This window comes from Poecilia reticulata, linkage group LG2 (assembly GCF_000633615.1).
Source record: "Poecilia reticulata strain Guanapo linkage group LG2, Guppy_female_1.0+MT, whole genome shotgun sequence".
In the NCBI taxonomy this organism is placed as follows: Eukaryota; Metazoa; Chordata; class Actinopteri; order Cyprinodontiformes; family Poeciliidae; genus Poecilia; species Poecilia reticulata.
Genome location: NC_024332.1, coordinates 22,814,721 through 22,833,722, shown reverse-complemented (window position 1 = coordinate 22,833,722; position 19,002 = coordinate 22,814,721). Strand labels below are relative to the sequence as shown.

The window sequence follows — 19,002 nt, the reverse complement described above, 5'->3', positions numbered from 1 at the left end:
ATAATACAGACTCTTAATGGCAGAGAATCTGTCCGTTTCCTGAGCTGATGGTGGAAGCAGCAGCAGCCTCCCAGAGCTCAGCTCCTTCACCGTAAATCTGGTTTCAGAAGGATCTGCGAGTCTTTAACGTAGTCAGGTGAGGTGAGGTGAGGAAGGGGCCGCGCCGTCACATTTTTAGCTTCACTGAAAAGCCCTGCAATGCAGTGCTTGGATGCATGCGATGGCGCTCTGCCTGCATGAACTGGCACCGTCAGTTATCCCTGCTAAGCTACAGCTTCTCATCAACGGAGCCTGTCGTTAATGCTAAAGCTAGTTAGCACGGCCATCGATGACGGCGGGTAAACGGTTTTCCTGCAGCAGTGAGCTGCTTCTCCCCCATTAACGTGTTTGGCAGCACATACATGAAGAGGTTGGTTGACAGCACCAAGACCCGCCTCTTGGTTCTGATTGGTTGTTTTTGGTCAGCAGCTGTGCATTTCTGTAGCTGGCAGCTCAGGAAGGAGATGGAGATCGATCTTTTCAGATTCCACTGGTCAACAGCCAAAAAATGCAGTTTTTCCCAACAGTTTTAGGGTCATTTCGATGAGCCGAATCCTAAAATCTCATTGGTTTTGCTCAGTCAGGTCAACTTTCTGAACTATGGAGCAACATGAGGGTGAAAATGCAGGACTTGTTCTCGCATCTGGATCGGTTTCTGAGAATCTGAACAGTGAGTGAAGAGCAGGAGGAGAGACTCCATCAGGACAGGAAGGAGACGGGGAATTTTACACAATGAGGACGTAATGCTCAATTTACATGTACTTACTGTTATAAAGGGCGATGTCTATCCTCCTTATAGATACAGATACACATCACCATAAATCTTCAAATGTAATAAGGATTCACATTTACGGTCTAAATACATAACGGTGCATACAGCATATGCTGAATGATGACTCAAAGAAAAATCCTGCATAAAGTCTTTACATTGTTTTTATTTAAGAATTTTAATCCACAAAATAAGCCTAGAGCACAGGGTGGGGCAAGTCTGTTAAAAACAAGAAAAACATTAAGACAAGTAACGGAAGGGATGGAAAAGATGTTTGATAAAATATACACCACCACAGGTGAGTAGTAAGCAGCCTAAAATCAGCCAGACGGAGGGAAACGCTTCTTATTTACAGAGAGGTCAAATCCAAAAGTGGGAAGACAAAGTTCATGCAGAAACGGCTTAAAAACATCCGATGCTGCATAAAATTATTTTTTAAATTTTATAATCTACTCAACAGTTCTATCAGAAAATGAACTGTTATTAAAAACAACCAATGATAAAAAAAAAAAAAAAAAAGTTCAACTGATCCAAATTGAAACCCATAAGATCCTCCATCAGTAGGTAAACCTTCATTCTTCTATTGCAAATTCCTCAGCAGGCTGCGCTGAGCTTCAGTGAGTCTGTCCGCTCCCGAGAGCCGCTCTGTGTTTGTCGTCGGCATGGCAGAGGCGCGTCTGCAGCTCCACCGCTATGCCCATCATCATGCCTCCCAGCTGCTCGTGCATCTGCAGCAGCTGCTGCGGTGAGCAGCGGCTGAGCTCCAGAGGGGTCGCACTGCAGGCCAGAGCTGCCACGGCCGCCGGCAGCTCAGCAGCGGGGTCCGCCGCCGCTGCCACCTCAGGTCGCCGCTCCCTGTCCTGCTGCTCCGCCGTGGCGTCTGCAGGCAGCGGCTCGTCCACCAGCTCTGTGGCTGTGAGCAGAAACATGAAGAACACGCAGAAATGAAGGAAAACTATTCTGTGAGCAGAAGTTACAGCTGCAATATCAAACTTTTACAAAAAGTTTTTTTTTCCATATTTATTAAAGCTGTCAATGTAATGACAGTTTGCTATGAGACAAATTCCACCGGTGAACAGCCAAGAAACTGTCTGGGATTTTTCAACAGTTTTAGGGTAATTTTAATGAGCTGAATCCAAAAATATCATTGGTTTGCAGGACTTGTTCTCACATCTGAATCGGTTTCCTGAGACGGGGAATTTTACACAATGAAGACCTAATGTTCAATTTACATGCACCGTATTGTCTGCACTATAAGGCACACCGGATTATAAGGCGCACCTTCAATGAATGGCCTATTTGAAAACTTTTTTCATATATAAAGCGCATAGAATAGACTTCAGTTTGGGTTGCCAATTTGTTCCGTACTCTATTATTATGCATCCACATTAGTAACACAGACCAACCGACACGCTGCCGCCGCAGCCTCTGTCTCTCTTCCTTCCTCCTACCCCCCCAGCTTTAAATGTATAGGGGCTGGTCCCTTGGTAACCCTAGTCAAAGCACCCCAGATGAATATCTAAAGCCACTTTGTTGACATAAAGAATGTCAACAAAACAGTCCGACTCCGGTTGGCGAGGAGAGCCTGGGCCGGGACGTGGCCGGATGATGGTCACCCTTCTCCGTTCGCGCATAGCATGTTCGTGGGGAACTTGGTGCTAAATGACCTGCAGACGACCCGATTATCAGGTAGGTAGGTAGATAGGCCAGTCAAACTTAATTAACAAACCAGCGTTCTGACAACCATCCCAGCATGCACCGTGCGCTTCTTCTTCTACGGGCGAAAATGAAGTCGGCGGCTGCTTACCGTAGTTGCTAGACCTGTTGTGGCTCAGTATTGGTCCATATTTAAGGCGCACCGGATTATAAGGCGCACTGTCGGCTTTTGAGCAAATTTAAGGTTTTTAGGTGCACCTTATAGTGCGGAAAATACGGTACTTACCCTTATCAGTGTTTATTATTCAATTTACATAAATCCAAGTGCATAACACTCTGTTGGAAAACTTTTTTTCTCTTTGGATGAGAAATATTAGCAGAAATTAACTGATAATGTCAAGATCAGAAGATCAGATTTCTCTAAACCAAATTAGAATAAAAATCTGACTTGACTGAGAAAAATGGACATCATGTTTGGATTCAGTGGTGCAAAATAGTCATAATTCAGTTGAAATAACATAGAAAACTTCCAAAAAATACTTTTTGTAACCTAGTTATTTCTGTGAGGGGGAGAGCTTTGTTGAAGGCATCCAGTGTTTACCCACCCAGTGTCTCTGCTGAAGTCTTCTCCTCGTCGTCATGGCTGCGAGGACTGGCCGCCTCGTCCACCTCAGAGGTCATCCTCTCCGTCTCGTCGAAGCTCTTCAGCTCATCTGCTTTCCCTTTGCGCTGGACGATAGAAGCTCAGATGTTACAAACACGCTGATGACAACTTGACCTGCGCCGTTGTGACCTGAGGGTTACCTGCTGCTCGTAGATCTTTAGCGCCTTCTTGACGTTGGAGATCTTTGGAGATCGGATGGGCAGGGTCTTGATCTCAGACGGAGTCAGGGCACAGAGGTCGCCCACTGATTTGACGTTTCGAGCGCGGATCAGCTGTCCGAACCCTCGAGACCTGAGTGGTTAACCAACAGGAAGGTTGTCAGGCCAAGCTGAATGGATTTTACACTACGGTCTAACTGTCTTAAGCAACGCAAGTCGAAACGTTTCAGCGTGTGACATCTGCTGTTCTCACCACATGGTGGAAGAGATCTGAGAAAGCACAGCCTCCACGGGGGCCGAGCAGCCCACCAGGGACGGATAGATGCAGTCTCTGGGCACGGCTCGAGGCTCCTGAGTCATTTCAGAAATCTGAGAAAAACCAAAGAGAAACATCGGAAATTTCATGTACAACTAAATCACTTCTGTTTAGAAATGGCTGACATGAAAAACATTCACAGCAAAGTTTGAATTTTGGCTCGTTTGACAAAAAAATAAAATAAAAAAATCAGAGTTGATCAAAAGTTTCAAAATAAGAGCATTTAGTACATATGGAAATCCAATGTAATGCCTACAACTCTGTTGTAACTCTGCTACAGCAAAAGCAGTAAGCTGTTCTCTATAGTTCCCAGAACATGCCGACCTACCAGGCACTTCTTGGAGCTCCTGTAACTTGGACTGCGGATGTTTCTGGGGCTCAGGACCAGCATGCCTTTAGTTGGAGTTGTAATGTGCTGAGTAAAGAGGTAGAGCGTTAGGGAAACCGTCTGTTCCACATGTGAAATAACGTCACCAGGTTCTTGTATACCTTCTGCTGAGGGACGTTGCATCCTTTGGACCTCCTGGGAGAGCTGGTCCTCAGAGCCGGACTGCGCCGGTCGATGTCATCAGCCGTCTCCTGCTGTTGGATGGGGTTAGCGAATGATACACGGCGGGACTGCGAAGGTAAAAGCAACGAAAGCATGACAAACAAATCACAGGTTTTACCAAGTCTTTAGTTTTATGGACATAGAGCTGCATGGGTTACTTACCTTGACAAGAGGAGAGGTCGTCTCCACCTCCAACAGTCTCTTCTGGCCTTTCTTGAGGATGCTAGTGGAAGGGGAAGCTGAAGGAGACCACGTTCCCTTCAACCGCCCATTGCTGGGACTTTGTCCGACATCTGGTTCCATTAAAGCTTCCAGGTCTTTCTGTTTATCTGGAGAGTGCTGGGAAGCAGCTTGTGAGGATGTTGCAGTGGTGCAGTCCAGTCCAGAAGCACCCAACGTTTCGGTGGCAGGTGCCTCTTCGAGTTTGTCCTCAGATGTCTCAGGTTGACCGTCTTCATTGTCTTGTAGAGTAATGTCCTCCTCAGCACTGGCCTCAGAGACCTGGTGTGTGGCAGATGGCTCCTCCTCCTCTTCGGTGCTCTGTGCACACTCCATCTGACTTTGCTGAAGCTCCTCAGGAGAGGGTTCTTCTGAAGGAGGAGCTGGAAGGTCTTGCTGGTCTGAATTTGATTCCTCCTGTTTTTCAGTAACTCCTCCAGTTTCAGAAACCTTTTCTGCTTTTTCTTCGGACGTCTCCGAGGCTTGCAGTTTCTCCTCAGCCGGCAGACATGAATCCTGTGCTGGTGCGTCTCCAAACACAGAAGATTCAAGCACTTCTACTTCTTGTAATGAATCCTTTTCACTGTTTGAGTCTCTTTGTTCAGTAGTGCGCAGTGGCCTGGTATCCTGGCTTGCCTCTTCACTTTCTGCCTTCTTTGGATCTTCCGTCTCCAGAGGTAAACCAGCCGGTGTCTCAGTTATCATTGGGGACTCAGACTCTTCCTCATTTGGCTCCGACTTGCTTCCCGATTCCTCTGAATCTTGAGTCTCTAATGATTGTTCTAAACTGCTTTGTGTCTCTAAATTCTGAGAAGCATCTTCCAGAATCTCCTCCTTCGTTTCAAGAGGAAGTGGACTCTTCAGAGACGTTCGAAGCTTCCTCCCTCTCTTTTTGAGAACAGCGTTTACTAGGACTTCAGAGGACTCTGACTCTGGCGTCTCCGCAATGGGTGCTGATGGCCTAGAGGATCTTAGCCTGCCCTTGCCTTGAGACAACCCTGATCCGGATGCATCTAATGACTGAGAACCTTCTGGGGTTAAGCTTTGACTAGATTCCAGCTTGCTCCTTCTGGTCCTGCCTCCAACTCCAGCTTCAGGTTGATTGACAGGAGTGGACGTCTGAGAACGTGTCAACCGTCCTGAAGAGTTGATGCTATCGTCTTTGTCTTCAGACTCTGCTGCTTTGCTTCGCCTGGATCGTCGTCTGATCTGACTGTCTGACGATGAAGGCGTGACCTGGGAGTCTTCCTGGCTAGAGTTGTCAATCACAGTTTCTATGGAGTTGTCTTCCATAATTTCCTGACTCTGTTGCAAATTTCTAGTTTCACCTTTGGACTCTTCCACTGGAGAAGATATGACTGCATCAGAATCCATATTTTCTTGAGATTTGTCTTCACCCTGGGGAGAAGATGTGAGAACGTCTTGCTCTTCCTTTTGGTTCTCACCTTGTTCAGTCTTTTCTTCAGACTTTACCTCCTCAGACTTTTCAGTCTGAGCCAAAGGTACGACCGTTTGGGAGTCAGTGTTTGGGTAGGGATTGTCTTTCTGAGACAGCTCTACCACATCCTCTGTAACAGTTTGGCTGGATCCTTCTTTGGGCTTTTCAGCATCACCACCCTCCTTTGAAACTTCACCAACCTCATTGCGTTTTCTGTGCAATTGGTTTTCGTGACTGGAGAGAGTTTCTGATTTGACGTCAGTATGACTAGAATCCAGCACACCGGTGCTTCTCCTTTTACGCTCAGGAGATCCAAGAAGATCCTCTGAAAGGCTGTAAAGCTTGATCTTCTTTCGGTGTCTTACATGAGAGTTACTTTGGCTAGATTCATTACCGTTGCCCTGAGACTTTGATCGCAGCTGGATTCTGCTACTGTTCTCCTCCGCAGCCTGTTTACTTCTTGTGTTCGGTCTGCTTGGTGCCGAATTAGAAGATTCACTTTTTGGATCTTCTCCAGAACGTCTTCTTTTGACGTGTGTGTATTTTGCCTCACGGTCGTCTGGGTCTTCTCCAGGGAGCTGGGGTCTTATTCTGTGGCGTCTGGATCGTCTTGGTTCACCTGAAGGCGTCTGGGTCGGAGATGACTGGGAATCATCCAACACTGTTTCAGATTCCTCATCCTGACTGGAAGAGTTGATTTCTTCTGAGTAACTAGTGCTTTCTTTGTCTTCTTCTTTAGCCTGCGTGTCAGGAATAACATCTTCCTCCTCCACCGAGTCACTTTGCATTCTCTCAATCAGTCTTACCGGCTCACTTTTCGTCCTTGACTCTTTGGGCCTCCGAGGAGACTCGCTTCCAGGACACTGTGGACCAACAGTTTCTGAAGGAGTGGGACCCTGAGAGTTTGGTTCTATGGATGTCTGTGAGGCCTCAGGGGACAATATGTTCTTCTCACTAGAGTGATCTTGACTGTTGGACGTCTTTACAAGAGGACCTGTAAAAGAGGATCCACTGCTGGGACTGGCTGGCTTTCCCTCGCCATACTTTTCCAAGGTAATAAATGACTGGCGCCGACTGCTGGGTTTTTGAGGAGTCCCTGACACCAAATCAGAAGAAGCAGACGTGTTTGGACTCTCACTGTCTTTTGACTCGACGTCCATGTCTTCAGTCCTCTCAGTGCTTTTCGTAGGCTCCTCCATAAAAACGTCTGCCGAGCCTGGGATTCTCTCCTCCTCCGTTTTCTCATCATTTGTAGGACTGGCGTAGTCTTGAGTTTCTTTACAAAGAATTTCAGCATCATCTCTGAGTTTCTCTTCTGTCTGAAAAACATTAAGGAAAACACGAAGAAGTTAACTTGTCTGCAGACATGAGCGGACACATGCCGGTGCAAGAACATCCATATAAGGCTTTCAAAGACAAATTTGAACCAGGGTACAAAAGGTCAAATGTAGTCAAAGCTACACATGGAGAAACTGAAGTGCTTGGATTTTGCAATGACCTGCTCAGGATACAGTTTCCCCCCCCCCCTGCAAACAGTAGATTCACACAGTGAAGTAAGGTATAACAGGTCATTGGAAGATTACAAACAAAAATTTTTACATTTTTAACAACTTCAAGAAAATCATAATTTCTTTGTTTTTTTAAAGACACCCTCAGCTATTGTACCATAATATGTTGCAGTCATTTGAATCAGTTGTTCTGGAACAGAGACATATTTAAAGAAAGCAGGGCAGTAGTCTCTGAGGAACACTGTTCTAGACTCATTCAACAAAAGACGGCCAAACAAAACTGACATCCAGTAGTTTTAATGCTTCGTTACCTCACTGGGAGCTTCTGGTGGGACGTCATCAACCTGCTCAGCTGGAACTTTATCCCTGAAGAGATACTGATTGTTAAACAAGAGCCTTTAAATCCCACAGAGGAAATTTGCTCACATTACAGCAGGTGAACTTACAGAGAGTCGTCCTGGCTCTGTGTGAACTGACTGAAAACGGTTGTGTCCTGAGAAGCGTCCAGGTTGTTGTACATGGCCGGAATATCAACCCTGTACATCAAGAATCATCAGCATCACCATGGCGACAGGATACAGTAGGAATGACTGGTGGAGAGGAGGAGGGAAGAATCTGACCTTTTGGTTCTTTTCACCTCCTTCTGGTGCTCAGTCAGAACCCTCTCCTTTGCCTCAGGAGGAATGAAGACAAAGTCGATGGAAGCCTCTTCCTCCAGGACGTCCCTGCGGGGAGGTTTGGGAGAACCAAAGTCCAGCTTCATCTGCAGAAAGAAGAAAAATAAAATAGAGACGTTTTAAGCTGCTTTTCCCCCTCAATGTGGAACAGGAGCCGAGTAGAGCATTTTTGTTGACACCATGTCGACTCTGGATTTAGTGCTAAAGACCAACCTAACAGCTTCTAACATAGAAGTTAAAGAACTTAAAGTGGGCAGTAACCAGACTAAAACTGGAACCATTTGTCCAATGATTCAAGTATCTTGATTGTCAAAATTCCACAGGGAAGATTTTTATGTGTCAGACAGACACAAAGTCGCTCAAAAACCTAACTGGAAAAAAAAGCTGACTTTAATTTGTAAAAAAATAAATAAAAATTGAAAGAGTGGCTTTTGTGTGTGTATTCAGCCAGCCTGAGTCAATACTTTGTAGAATCATCAGTTACAGCTTCATCTCATTTGGTTAATCTCTCTCCAGTTTTGTGCATTTGGAGCCTGAAATAGTCACAGCCTTTGCAAAACTGTTTCATTTTCAGCAACTAAAAGTATGACAAAAATATTTTACAAATAAACTAACAAAATCAAATCATTCTAAATGACAACTGAATGAATTTACATTTTCATCAAGAAGTAAAAACACTAAAAATGTAAGAAATCCAGTTGGATTTAAAATTTAAGTCGCTTGAAGAGGCAGGACTGCTTATTTATTATTAGTATTAGGCCATCCTACATCGTTCCATCACAGCACTGTGAACACAGAGTCCAGGGAGAAGTGTTAGCTTCTGTACAGATCAGCAACTTCCTTCAGATTTGCTACTAATGAAGCAGAACCAAATTATTAATCCCGTCCTTGTTCGGCCCGTTAGTTTCAGTTAGTTTCAAACCTACCAAGACCCATCGGGTTTTGGTAGGTTTGAGTTTGGGTTGTAACGCTTCAAACTTGGATGGATTCAACAGGTATTGTTTGGAAACCCAACCGTCTCCACGCCATCGCCCTGCCCTGCCTGCTGTGCTCCTGCCCTCCTTTAAGCTGCTTGTTCCCTAAAGAACATGTGACTCAGTTGCACTAGGGGCATTTGGAGGTTCTGGATTCTATTCAGACGTTTCAGGCCGAGAAGGAATGCATGTTAATTTGTGTGACGTGAACCATGTGAGTGCAGAACGTACCGGAACCGGCTTGGCCGTCTTTGTGGCGCTGCGGTCCTTCAGCTCGGCTCTGAGCATGGAGTCTCTCTTCCCAGCAGAAGAAATGGGCATCCCACTGAGCTTCGGCTCAAGCTGGGAGCTTTCACTCTGAACACACACATTACATTAAACTTTCATAATAAAAAAACTTTTTTTATTATATTTATTAAAACACTTTTACAACCTAAAGAAATATTTTGCTCTCAGGCATAATACAGGAAATTTGGTGTAATTTTTAAAGAACCACCACTTTGTTCCCGTTTTTTTAATTTAAAATGAAGATTAGTATAATATTTTGCAAACCAACAGAGGATGGTGTGTAAAATGATGTAAAAATAAAAACCAATTCTAAAGCAATGACAAGAAAAACAGATCTTAAAGCATATCATTGATAACTTATAGTGTCATTTGCTTAAAACAGCTACAGAAACACACCACTCAATCAGAAACATCCAATCAGAGCCAGGAAGAGGGTTTGGCACTCCAGTAAGTGATGCCAACACTTTCCCACTTTCTCTCTGCTAAGCTACAGCTGGTTCACCAACACAAAGCCTGCATGAATGCTAAGGCTAGTTAGCTATTGGTGACAGCCGATAAACTGCTGATCTAACCATGCAAGTTGTTTCTGTGCCACTAGCACACTGAGCTGTGTGTTTACAAGCTTGATTGTATATGCACAGCACTAAGCCCCGCCTCCTGGCTTTGATTGGCTCTTTTTGAGTGGGACCGGTGCATTTCTTCAGACAGCGGCAAAGAAAGGACATGGAGAAGATTGATTTTTTTTCCACAGATCATCTGTCTCATATAAAGTCACGACATGGTGACAGTTTTAATATATAAACATTCTATAGAAGTTACAACACTGCAGGTTTGAGGCCAGATCAATACATACATGGAGCAACTTACTGAATAGGTCTCACTGAGCTCATCAGGAACGCCGAGGGCCTCAAAGCCTGGAAGAATGATCGGAGTCTTCTGCTTCACTTGGCTCAGCACCGGCCTGTGGGAAGCAAACTGCCGTTAATGATCAGAAGCCAGGCGTCACTATGGCGACACGTCAAAGACAATCACCTGAGCTCCTCGGGATACGCGAGGCTGACCGTGTTGGCAAAGGTGGCGTTCCAGAACTGAGCGACGGCTGAGCGCAGATGCTTGTTCTTGTGTGGAAACACGACACACAGCAGAGGAGAGAGCAGAGCCAGCAGTTCGTCGTCGTAGGCCAGAGTGGAGCGGGACTGCAGGCAGCACAGGACCTCACACAGAAGCTTCTCCAGCTGCAGCACACACACACACACACACACACACACACACACACACACACACAGTCAAACTCCAAACTAGGGATGCATCGATCCACTATTTTCCACTTCCAATACCGATACGTATATCGGAGGTTTAGTATCGGCTGATACTGATTTGATAGAGAGAAACAGCTGAATGGACTCAAAACATTTGTTTCATAAACACAGACAAAACATTACACATTTATTTGCTAACTATGCACCAGAGCAGCTCACCTTAGTACAGTAACTGCTTCACAAAGTTGACTAAACATGGAAAACCAACTTTAATTTGTTCAGTCAGTGTAATTAGCAGTAAAACAGCTACGCCTGTCACAATAAGGAATTTGCTTAGTAAATTGTGCCAGAAACTATTGTGATAAACAATAGTATTGTTGATTGGAGACCATTTTCAAGTAATATATTGATAAATGCTTAACACTGGAACTGGAAGATATTTTACATAGCCAAAGAAAATAAATAATAATTCAATTCAACAATATTTCATTGATCTCAAAGGGAAATTAAATGTTCTTGTAACTCATTAATTCAAATTATTCTAGATAGTGATGGCTGTCGGCAGGAAAGTTATCCTGTAGTGGTCTGTATTACAGAGAATCTGAAGAGGCCTCTGACTGAAGACACAATAAATGAAAATAGAATGAGATCATGAAGTTCTGTAAGCAAAACTGCCCTTGAATAACTCTTAGATTGATATTGGATCGGCGCCTCTCTACACCAAACTGATGGTTTCATGGACAGGTTAGGTGAAGTGCTGACCTTTCCCTGGAGCTGAGGGGAGAATTCAGCATCACCGCCCACAGCGCGCTTATAGAAGAGCGCCAGAGGCTGGACGAGCGCACCCAGCGCCTCGGTGATGGCGTTGGCCAGGACGAGGTTGGCGAAGAGATTGGACACGATGGAGAGCAGGGCCAAGGGCGTGGCGTCAGGGGCCGCCTCAGGGTCCTCCAGGTACGCCTGCAGACTCTGGACCAGCAGGGACAGGAAGGCAGACAGGTTCCCCAGGGCCTTGCTCCGCTTCCGCGTCCAGTTCACTGGAGTGTGAGGAGCTTTGAGGAAGCAGGTATTAAGATAAGAACGGCATGACCGCACACCGCACAATGAAGAGTGAGAAAAAATTAAAAGAAACTTACACTTCAGCTTCTGCTGAAAGTGAGGCGTGTACGGAGAGAAGTCCACACACTCTACCATGACCTGCAGGATGCTGGAGACGGCGCTCAGCGTGGACGGGACCTGTAGGGTCAGACGGCTTTTGGAGTTAGACGTTTTTATAGCTTTTAAATTCTTCATGACACTGCTGCTCCACCTTTAAGTGAGTCTCTCTGAGATCAGACAACATGACTGGAGTCACAAGGGCGCCCTCTAGGGGCGAGTGCAGTATCCCCCAAAATCCACTACTGCTTTTAGTAAAATTTGCCTTTTCTGTTGTCATGACAAATAGTTTGCCAAATGAGATTTTAACATGTTCTAACATGTTCATGTTCTAGTTTGCATATTTGGCAAAAACATGGCTGTTAAATATGCAGATTTGTACTCATCATTGATGAAGGAATCGTTTTATGAATTGTTTGTAGTTCATTTGGTTTGCTTGGTGTTAGAGAGATCTGACTAATGAATTATCAGACATTAAGTATTATAATGCTTTTCACCAATTCAGTATCAGATCCTGGCTGAAAAATTATGATGAAAATTTTTAGATAAAACATTTACAAGACTCAGCTATTTTTTATTTTTTTTGCCCACTTTCTGAAAAGCACTGAAGTAACTTGCTCACTCTGGTTGCCTAGCAACAACCTGTTGAGTAAATTTGTGCAGTAACAGTTTTGTGTTTCACCACCATGAATCATGACCGCTTAAAAATAATAATAAAAAAAAAGACATGGAGTGAAAACTGTGGATAAAAGAGGAAAAGTCTCAGCAGACTGGCAGAAAAAAAACCCCAATCACTCACCATCAGCACCTCCCTGTCTGCAGCGGCAGCCATCTTCACACAGAGCTCCTCGCAGCAGATGTTCTCCTCAGCCGTCACCACCAGGGCAGCGCAGCGAGCGAACACGCGGTACAGCTTGGACCAGGAGGACAGCAGGGACTTCTGGGACGCCTGAGGCCACAGCAGACACTCGGGTTAGCAGGACGCTGCCGTTACCAGACGGGTAATTTAAAACGCACAGCGACAGACCTGCTGGAGGAGGTGAGTGATGGGGAACATCAGGGCAGAGTGCATGGCACTGAAGTTGTGCTCCAGAGCGTCACCTTGGTTCACCTCATTAGACTGTGGGAGGGTCGCAGTAACAGATTCATTTATTAAAGTTAATTATAATATTTCAGCAACTCTGAGCAAAACCTTTGAACTTAGAAACATTGTCAGAATAAAGAGTTTCCTGTCAAAAACAAGACAGAAAAACTGCTGCATGGCTTTACTTTCAACAGGTTTAAATACAGTCTTCAATGATCTGTGTAAATATAATAAATGAATTAAAATCAGGCAGCTGCAGGTCATCCGAAATGCTGCTGCAGAGCTTCCAGAACCAGAACCAAATGAAGCAAGGCAGCATCTACTTTCAGCTCAAATTCTGAAAACCTGGGAGTTGAAGAAACTGTTTTAGTTTTAAGCTGGAACTAATAACGTTTAAAGCCTCAACTTAGAAATGTAGTTGTATAGATTCACGCCTGGACGTTGTGTCCAGGTTCTAAATACCGAATTTGGGATCAGATCGACTATTGGAGACTCGCATTCTAAATAGCAGGAAGCACTTTTACTTTTAGTGACTTTGTAGTTGAGGTTCACCAATAAATTGGCCGCCGATTCCCTTAATGCTGATCGTCGGCATATAAGACGATCTTATATGCTGAAAATACGGACCAACACTGATCCAATACAGAAAAACAGCTGAGCTGACTGAAAACGTTTTTTTAATAAACTCAGACAAACGTACTGAACTACTAATGAATCTGATAACTCTGGAATAGTACAGCACACTGAAATATAGCAATTTGTTCAGTCAGTGCAATTAAGAGTCAAACAGCCGATGTAAGACAAACTGAAACAAGAGGCTGACTATCTTGGCCAAACATATGAAAATAAATTGTAACAAAATTTTCAAACTGTTCAGAAAGAGCAATTAGAAATTCTAAATATAATGTAAAATAAATAATAAACCACGATGTCACTCAGAACACAAGGCATAGTATTAAGACTGAATAGATCTGCCCCTTATAGATCAGGCACAATTTCAACCCATCTAGATTTTTTTTCAATATTGTTGCCAGTATAGATATTAATATCAGATTCAGTCCGTCTCTACTTTGAAGCCCTGTCTGTCGAGTTGGAGTGTAGAAATAAAAACCAGAATGTTTTTGTTTGCAGAAAGCCTCATGATGTCTGGACTTAAAATGACGGGCAGATTGGCGGTGCTGTCTGACCCAGGTGTAGGTCACCTGTGTGATGGTGTCAGTCAGAGGGCCGACTAGTAAACTCCACATCCTCCACAGCAGCTCCTTGTTCTGCAGAGATGCTGCACAGCCGCTCATGACGCCCAGCACGGCCTCGGCGAAGGCCAGAGGAGACGTGGGTCCGGACAGACCGCACGACACCAGAGTCTGCAGGCACTGGAAGAACCTGCTGCCACAAAATAAAGAATCACTCATCAGGAACGCATGGAGTGTTTCTGTGGTGAGGCTGGAGAGTAAAGCTACCCGTCGTGCTCCAGGTATGCCGGTAGTTTGCTGCTGTTGAAGAGCAGGAGTATGACAAACAGAGCCGGGGTTCCCTGGAGAAGCAAACAGACGTCATCGTCATCCTGAACCCACCGTCCACACACCGTCACAAACCACAGACCCTCACATTCAGAACGTCCATCTTCCCCACTTGGTAGGATGCGGAGCCCAGCACTCTCGGAGGCAGACCCTTCACTGTGGCCTCCAACAGAACCTGCAGCAGGGGAAGACGTGGGCCACGATTAGAGGGGCCGGTGTTCTGAACGGGTCTGGACCCGACCTCATGTTCCATCGGCCTCACCAGGACTCTGTCTGCAGGCAGGGCCTCGGAGGAGACCACGCTCTGCAGCGCCTGCAGCATCAGGGTGAGACACTCACTGCCCTGCCGCTCCTTCTTACTGCCTGTTGAAACATACATACACACACACACACACACACACACACACACACATCATATCAAACCCAGCAGAGACAGACATCCGATTGGTTCTAGATGTTGAGAAGAGTCATCATCGGGGCCACGCCCCTCAGGGTTTCACTGTCCTCACTGCAGCCTACAGCACAGAGCAGTAGGCTCAGACTTAAACTGATGATGATGATGAGACTGGGTGGTGCAGGAGACGAGGATGAAGGCTAACCAACCCTGATCTCTAGAGTCATTCCAACCCAGTCAGATTCCTCTGTGTGGCGCTGCAAAGGCTGGACCCACGACTGGAGAGCCGCCTGCTGAGCAGCAGCCACAGCAACACACACACACACACGATCACAGAGCTCATGGTCGGCAACAAATCACCACCCAGCCACCACTGTGCTCAACAGCTGGAGAACTGGGCTGACAATCTAGACGCTCAATTTGCTGCATTTTTATAGTTTTTTTTTTTTTTTTTAAATCAAAAGCAACATTTGACAACAGGTTTGATTAGGCTGACAGCTGAGTCAAACAGACATGTCTGATCTGAAACAGTTTTCAAACGCACTGAGGTGCAGAGTCGGTTCTGCTCAGATCCACCTGGAGGTAACAGAGCCTGAACCGAGAGCAGAGCTCCTGTTAACCGCCGTGTGTTTACATGGCGGTCTGCATCACACTAAACCAGTTACAAGCTAGCTAAACGAGTGCTTACCTGACTCTATGGCCAAGCTGACAAACCGGACCAGGCTGGTCCAGATGACGGCCAGCAGCGGCTCTGAAGGCGGGAAGAAAAAATGAAAGTTTATATTTAGGATTAGCTCAGAACTTATTATAATATAGCTTCCATCGATCTGCCAACATCGCTCTGTGGCATTCATATTTCATTTGTTTAATCAATAAAGTATTTTTGAATGTGACTGGCACTGATAGGGTCACTTGCTCTGATGCTTTCTAATCCTAATCACACTATCAGACTAGAGGTAATCTGGACAGAGGAGAGGAAACGTCTGGTTCATGTCATCTAGAGTGGCCCTTACTGCAAGTCTACAGACCTGGGGGAGAAAGTCATTCTGTTGATACTTGGGGAAAAAAAAAAAAAAAAAAGTATCCGAACTTTCCAGAAGTCACTGATGGAAATGAAAACAGACCAACCAAGCAGTCCTCAGATGAAAGATTAACACATTTAGCCATCTTGAGTGTGACCTGCTCCAGAAGTTGATGAGCTCAGTCTCTGTACCTGGAGCGTCTTTGCCGGCGTTTATGAAGCTCTCCCTCATGGTGGAGATGAGTACGGCCGCGTGCTTTATGAAGGACGGAGCACCAGAGAGCAGCGGGTGGGTCAGAGGTTCTGGAAGCAAGTAAAGAAAAAAAACAAAACACTTTATCCAATCACCAATCTGATAGCAGATGACCTCTGACCTGCAGGTTTAAGTCAAAAATTGGCTTCACAGCATCAAGAACAAGGCAGAGACGTTAAGAATTACTTCCATTCAGAGTAAAACTGAAACAAGGCCAGCTGTGCAGCACAATAACCAGAACTTAGATTAATTCTAACAGAAGAATGCATGTCAAGCAGGATTTCTATCATTCTAAGGTGGCAGCACACTGTAAAAGCATAAAATGTCAAAGTTCCTCTTGATTCTGGGATTAAAGGGTCAGGCGTAAGAAATAGGATCTATAAGAACCACAGACTGGACAGACGGTCAGACGGATCACTGATAGAGCAGAGGAACTGACACAAATATCTGGAAGCACATTTTCCAAGGTAATCCGAATAAGATAGATATTTCTATCCTAGACTTCTCCACACTGTCAGAACACTGGTAGTGGACAGCAGGACTAAGGATCACCCATCCACTTTTTAAAATTCTGATACAGATAACCCGATATGTGAGGTTTAGTATCGGCCGATACCGATCCGACAAAGAAACAGTTCTGGATTGATTAAAACGTTTCTTTTTTTTAATCATAAGACATAGATAAACTGAATTACAAATTTATTTGATAACTCTGCACAAGTACAGCACACTGAAATACACCAACAGCTTCACAGACTTGATCAAACAACCAATTTTAATTTGTTCAGTCAGTGCAGTTAGGAGTTGAAAAGCCAATGTAGAATAAATGATAAAGAAACTGAAATGGACTAATGCAATAGCTTGGCCGTCTTGGTCAAACCTTCTGTCAAACACTTCAGAAAGAGCAATTAGAATAATAATAAAGCATGACATCACTCAGATCACAGTGTAAAGCAGACTGAATAGATCCGCCCTTATGACTTTGTTACCGATAACCAATCTAGAAATATTGGGACCAATACAGATAATATCAGATCGGTGCATCTCACAGCAAAACTTGTACAAACAGTAGATGTGTGCCTTTAACCAAACCAGTTCCAATAATCAATAAATTAATCACATGATAAATTAAAATAAGATCAATAATTTCCATTTGTACGACTCTTTCTGGTCAGTCTGGTGTGTTGGTCTAAACTCGTCCCTTCAACAAGAACTATTTTGTTTACCGACTTTGATATTAATTTTATCATTTATTTGTTTTGGATATTTAAAATGTCTTCCAGTTAAAGTATTACATGTTTGGTAGAAATGACTAGTTCACTAATCGTGTTCTTGCATTATTATGCTTTTACCATGATATTACCAGAAAAAGATCTCAAAAACAACATAATCATTTATGGCAGTAGCTTCATGAAGAGCCTACGGTCCAGTAGAGTTGGTCATGGTGACAGGACAGGTCTCGCTCTCTCTCACTCACCAAGACTCAACACGAGTTTGTTCTTTGCTGCGGCAGCGACGACCTCTGGCCCCAGGAAGTAGTGCAGCAGCATCTCCAGGCCCAGCTGCTGAATGGAGGAGAAGCTGGCAGGAAGCTGCATGCTGGAGTTCAGGCCCATCCGGGGCGTGCTGGCCGACGTGTTGAAGCTGCCGCTGCCTGCACACACCAACGGAAACCTGTAGAAGTTGCTCTTGCAGTGGGAACTTTCTGCTCAGCGACTCAACCAACCTGATTTTGGAGTGCTGGGAGTCACAGCTCCGTTCTGAGCGGCGGCCCGAGATGGAGTGTTTGGAACGGACAGCGAATCGGATCCAATGGTCGCCTGGAGCAGAGGCACAGACACCTGCAGGGGACAAAACACACACACCAGGGGTGTCATCTCACTGAACACACACTCGTCACGTGGGGGAGTGAGGCGGCAGACAAATGCAGGCGATCTGGACCTGATCGAAGTTGGAGGACAGATTGGGTCCCAGCTGCACGATGAGGTACCACCACACCTCCACCTTGGTGAGCAGCAGCGCCTCCGTCCGGACGTGGATGGAGGTGAGCGGCTGCATCAGCAGCTTCATGCGCTTGGAGCTGCTCAGGATGTCTGGAAGAGATTCACACCTCAGGCAACAAGAAGCAGGGAGGAGGAACATGACGTGTTGGAGGAGAGAGGGCGGGGTCAGCTCACCTGGGTTGAGAGCAAAGTTATCGATGAGGCTCTTCCAGGCGATGAAGGCGATCTTCTTGATGGTGGGGGAGGAGCTTCGGAAGCCCAGCTCCTCCAGGTGCAGCAGGGAGTTGATGAACGGACCGCCTTTATGCAGCAGCTGAGCAGCACAGACATGGAACGGATTTACCACCAATCACAGCTCAGCACTTATCAGCTCCGATGGTGATGATGATGATGATGAGGCTAAACTGTTAGCAGGTTTCCAACTACGACTAACAATTATTTTAATTATCAGTTAATATGTTTTATTCTGACAATCAATTGATCGGATAACAAAAGAGGCGCATTCTGCAGATTTTACATTTAAGTGGGTTTTGTACAATATTAGAAATCTGAGATTTATTAATCCAATATCAGTATCGGATTAATAAATCCAAATTCTTTCAATCCAGATATTGAAAGAATTCTAGATTGATTAGTGACGATGTGGCTTATCCATGAGGGCAGATCTATTCAGTCCAATTCTATAACTTATGCTTTGAGCAATGTCAGGCTTTGTTATTTATTTATTTTAATTATATTTAGGCCCGAGCATCTAAGCGCTGCGAAGGCCTATTGTAATCGTGCTGTAAATTATTATTATTTAGGCCCGAGCAGCTAAGCGCTGCGAAGGCCTATTGTAATCGTACTGTAAATTATTATTATTCTTCCGTAAAATAAATTGGCTTTTTGGGGGCTTTATCATATTCAAAAACTCACCAAACTTGGCGGCCGCATAGAGCCCGGTGAAAATTTACGTATTTTAAAGTCATCGCAAAAATCGCACAAGAAACTGCTCAAGGGCGCCCCCTAGAAACTTTCAAAAGACCCTTTTCTATTCACTTACTTTATCGTAGAGACT

At 44.9% G+C, this 19,002-nt stretch overlaps 1 protein-coding gene across 2 annotated transcripts in view; it reads right to left on the bottom strand.

The window, feature by feature from the left end:
• Positions 1 to 954: 954 nt before the first annotated feature.
• The window catches only part of rif1 (replication timing regulatory factor 1), a 30,172-nt gene continuing 12,124 nt past the window's right edge, over positions 955 to 19,002 (bottom strand). Inside the window, exons 10-36 of one of the 2 annotated variants that reach the window (XM_008437863.2) lie at positions 18,120 to 18,258; positions 17,884 to 18,035; positions 17,669 to 17,783; positions 17,420 to 17,596; positions 15,882 to 15,992; positions 15,357 to 15,419; positions 14,537 to 14,637; positions 14,363 to 14,449; positions 14,215 to 14,288; positions 13,957 to 14,140; positions 12,698 to 12,790; positions 12,470 to 12,619; positions 11,652 to 11,751; positions 11,278 to 11,567; positions 10,289 to 10,491; positions 10,124 to 10,217; positions 9,200 to 9,325; positions 7,938 to 8,080; positions 7,764 to 7,853; positions 7,629 to 7,683; positions 4,315 to 7,128; positions 4,092 to 4,220; positions 3,931 to 4,017; positions 3,540 to 3,655; positions 3,269 to 3,419; positions 3,070 to 3,193; positions 955 to 1,721 (exon numbers count right to left, since the gene is read on the bottom strand). In XM_008437863.2, coding sequence (XP_008436085.1) covers positions 1,423 to 1,721; positions 3,070 to 3,193; positions 3,269 to 3,419; positions 3,540 to 3,655; positions 3,931 to 4,017; positions 4,092 to 4,220; positions 4,315 to 7,128; positions 7,629 to 7,683; positions 7,764 to 7,853; positions 7,938 to 8,080; positions 9,200 to 9,325; positions 10,124 to 10,217; positions 10,289 to 10,491; positions 11,278 to 11,567; positions 11,652 to 11,751; positions 12,470 to 12,619; positions 12,698 to 12,790; positions 13,957 to 14,140; positions 14,215 to 14,288; positions 14,363 to 14,449; positions 14,537 to 14,637; positions 15,357 to 15,419; positions 15,882 to 15,992; positions 17,420 to 17,596; positions 17,669 to 17,783; positions 17,884 to 18,035; positions 18,120 to 18,258 — 6,267 coding nt within the window. In that variant the 3' untranslated portion in view covers positions 955 to 1,422. The remainder of the gene's footprint in view (positions 1,722 to 3,069; positions 3,194 to 3,268; positions 3,420 to 3,539; positions 3,656 to 3,930; positions 4,018 to 4,091; positions 4,221 to 4,314; positions 7,129 to 7,628; positions 7,684 to 7,763; positions 7,854 to 7,937; positions 8,081 to 9,199; positions 9,326 to 10,123; positions 10,218 to 10,288; positions 10,492 to 11,277; positions 11,568 to 11,651; positions 11,752 to 12,469; positions 12,620 to 12,697; positions 12,791 to 13,956; positions 14,141 to 14,214; positions 14,289 to 14,362; positions 14,450 to 14,536; positions 14,638 to 15,356; positions 15,420 to 15,881; positions 15,993 to 17,419; positions 17,597 to 17,668; positions 17,784 to 17,883; positions 18,036 to 18,119; positions 18,259 to 19,002) is intronic. The other variant, XM_008437871.2, reaches the window with a different exon arrangement.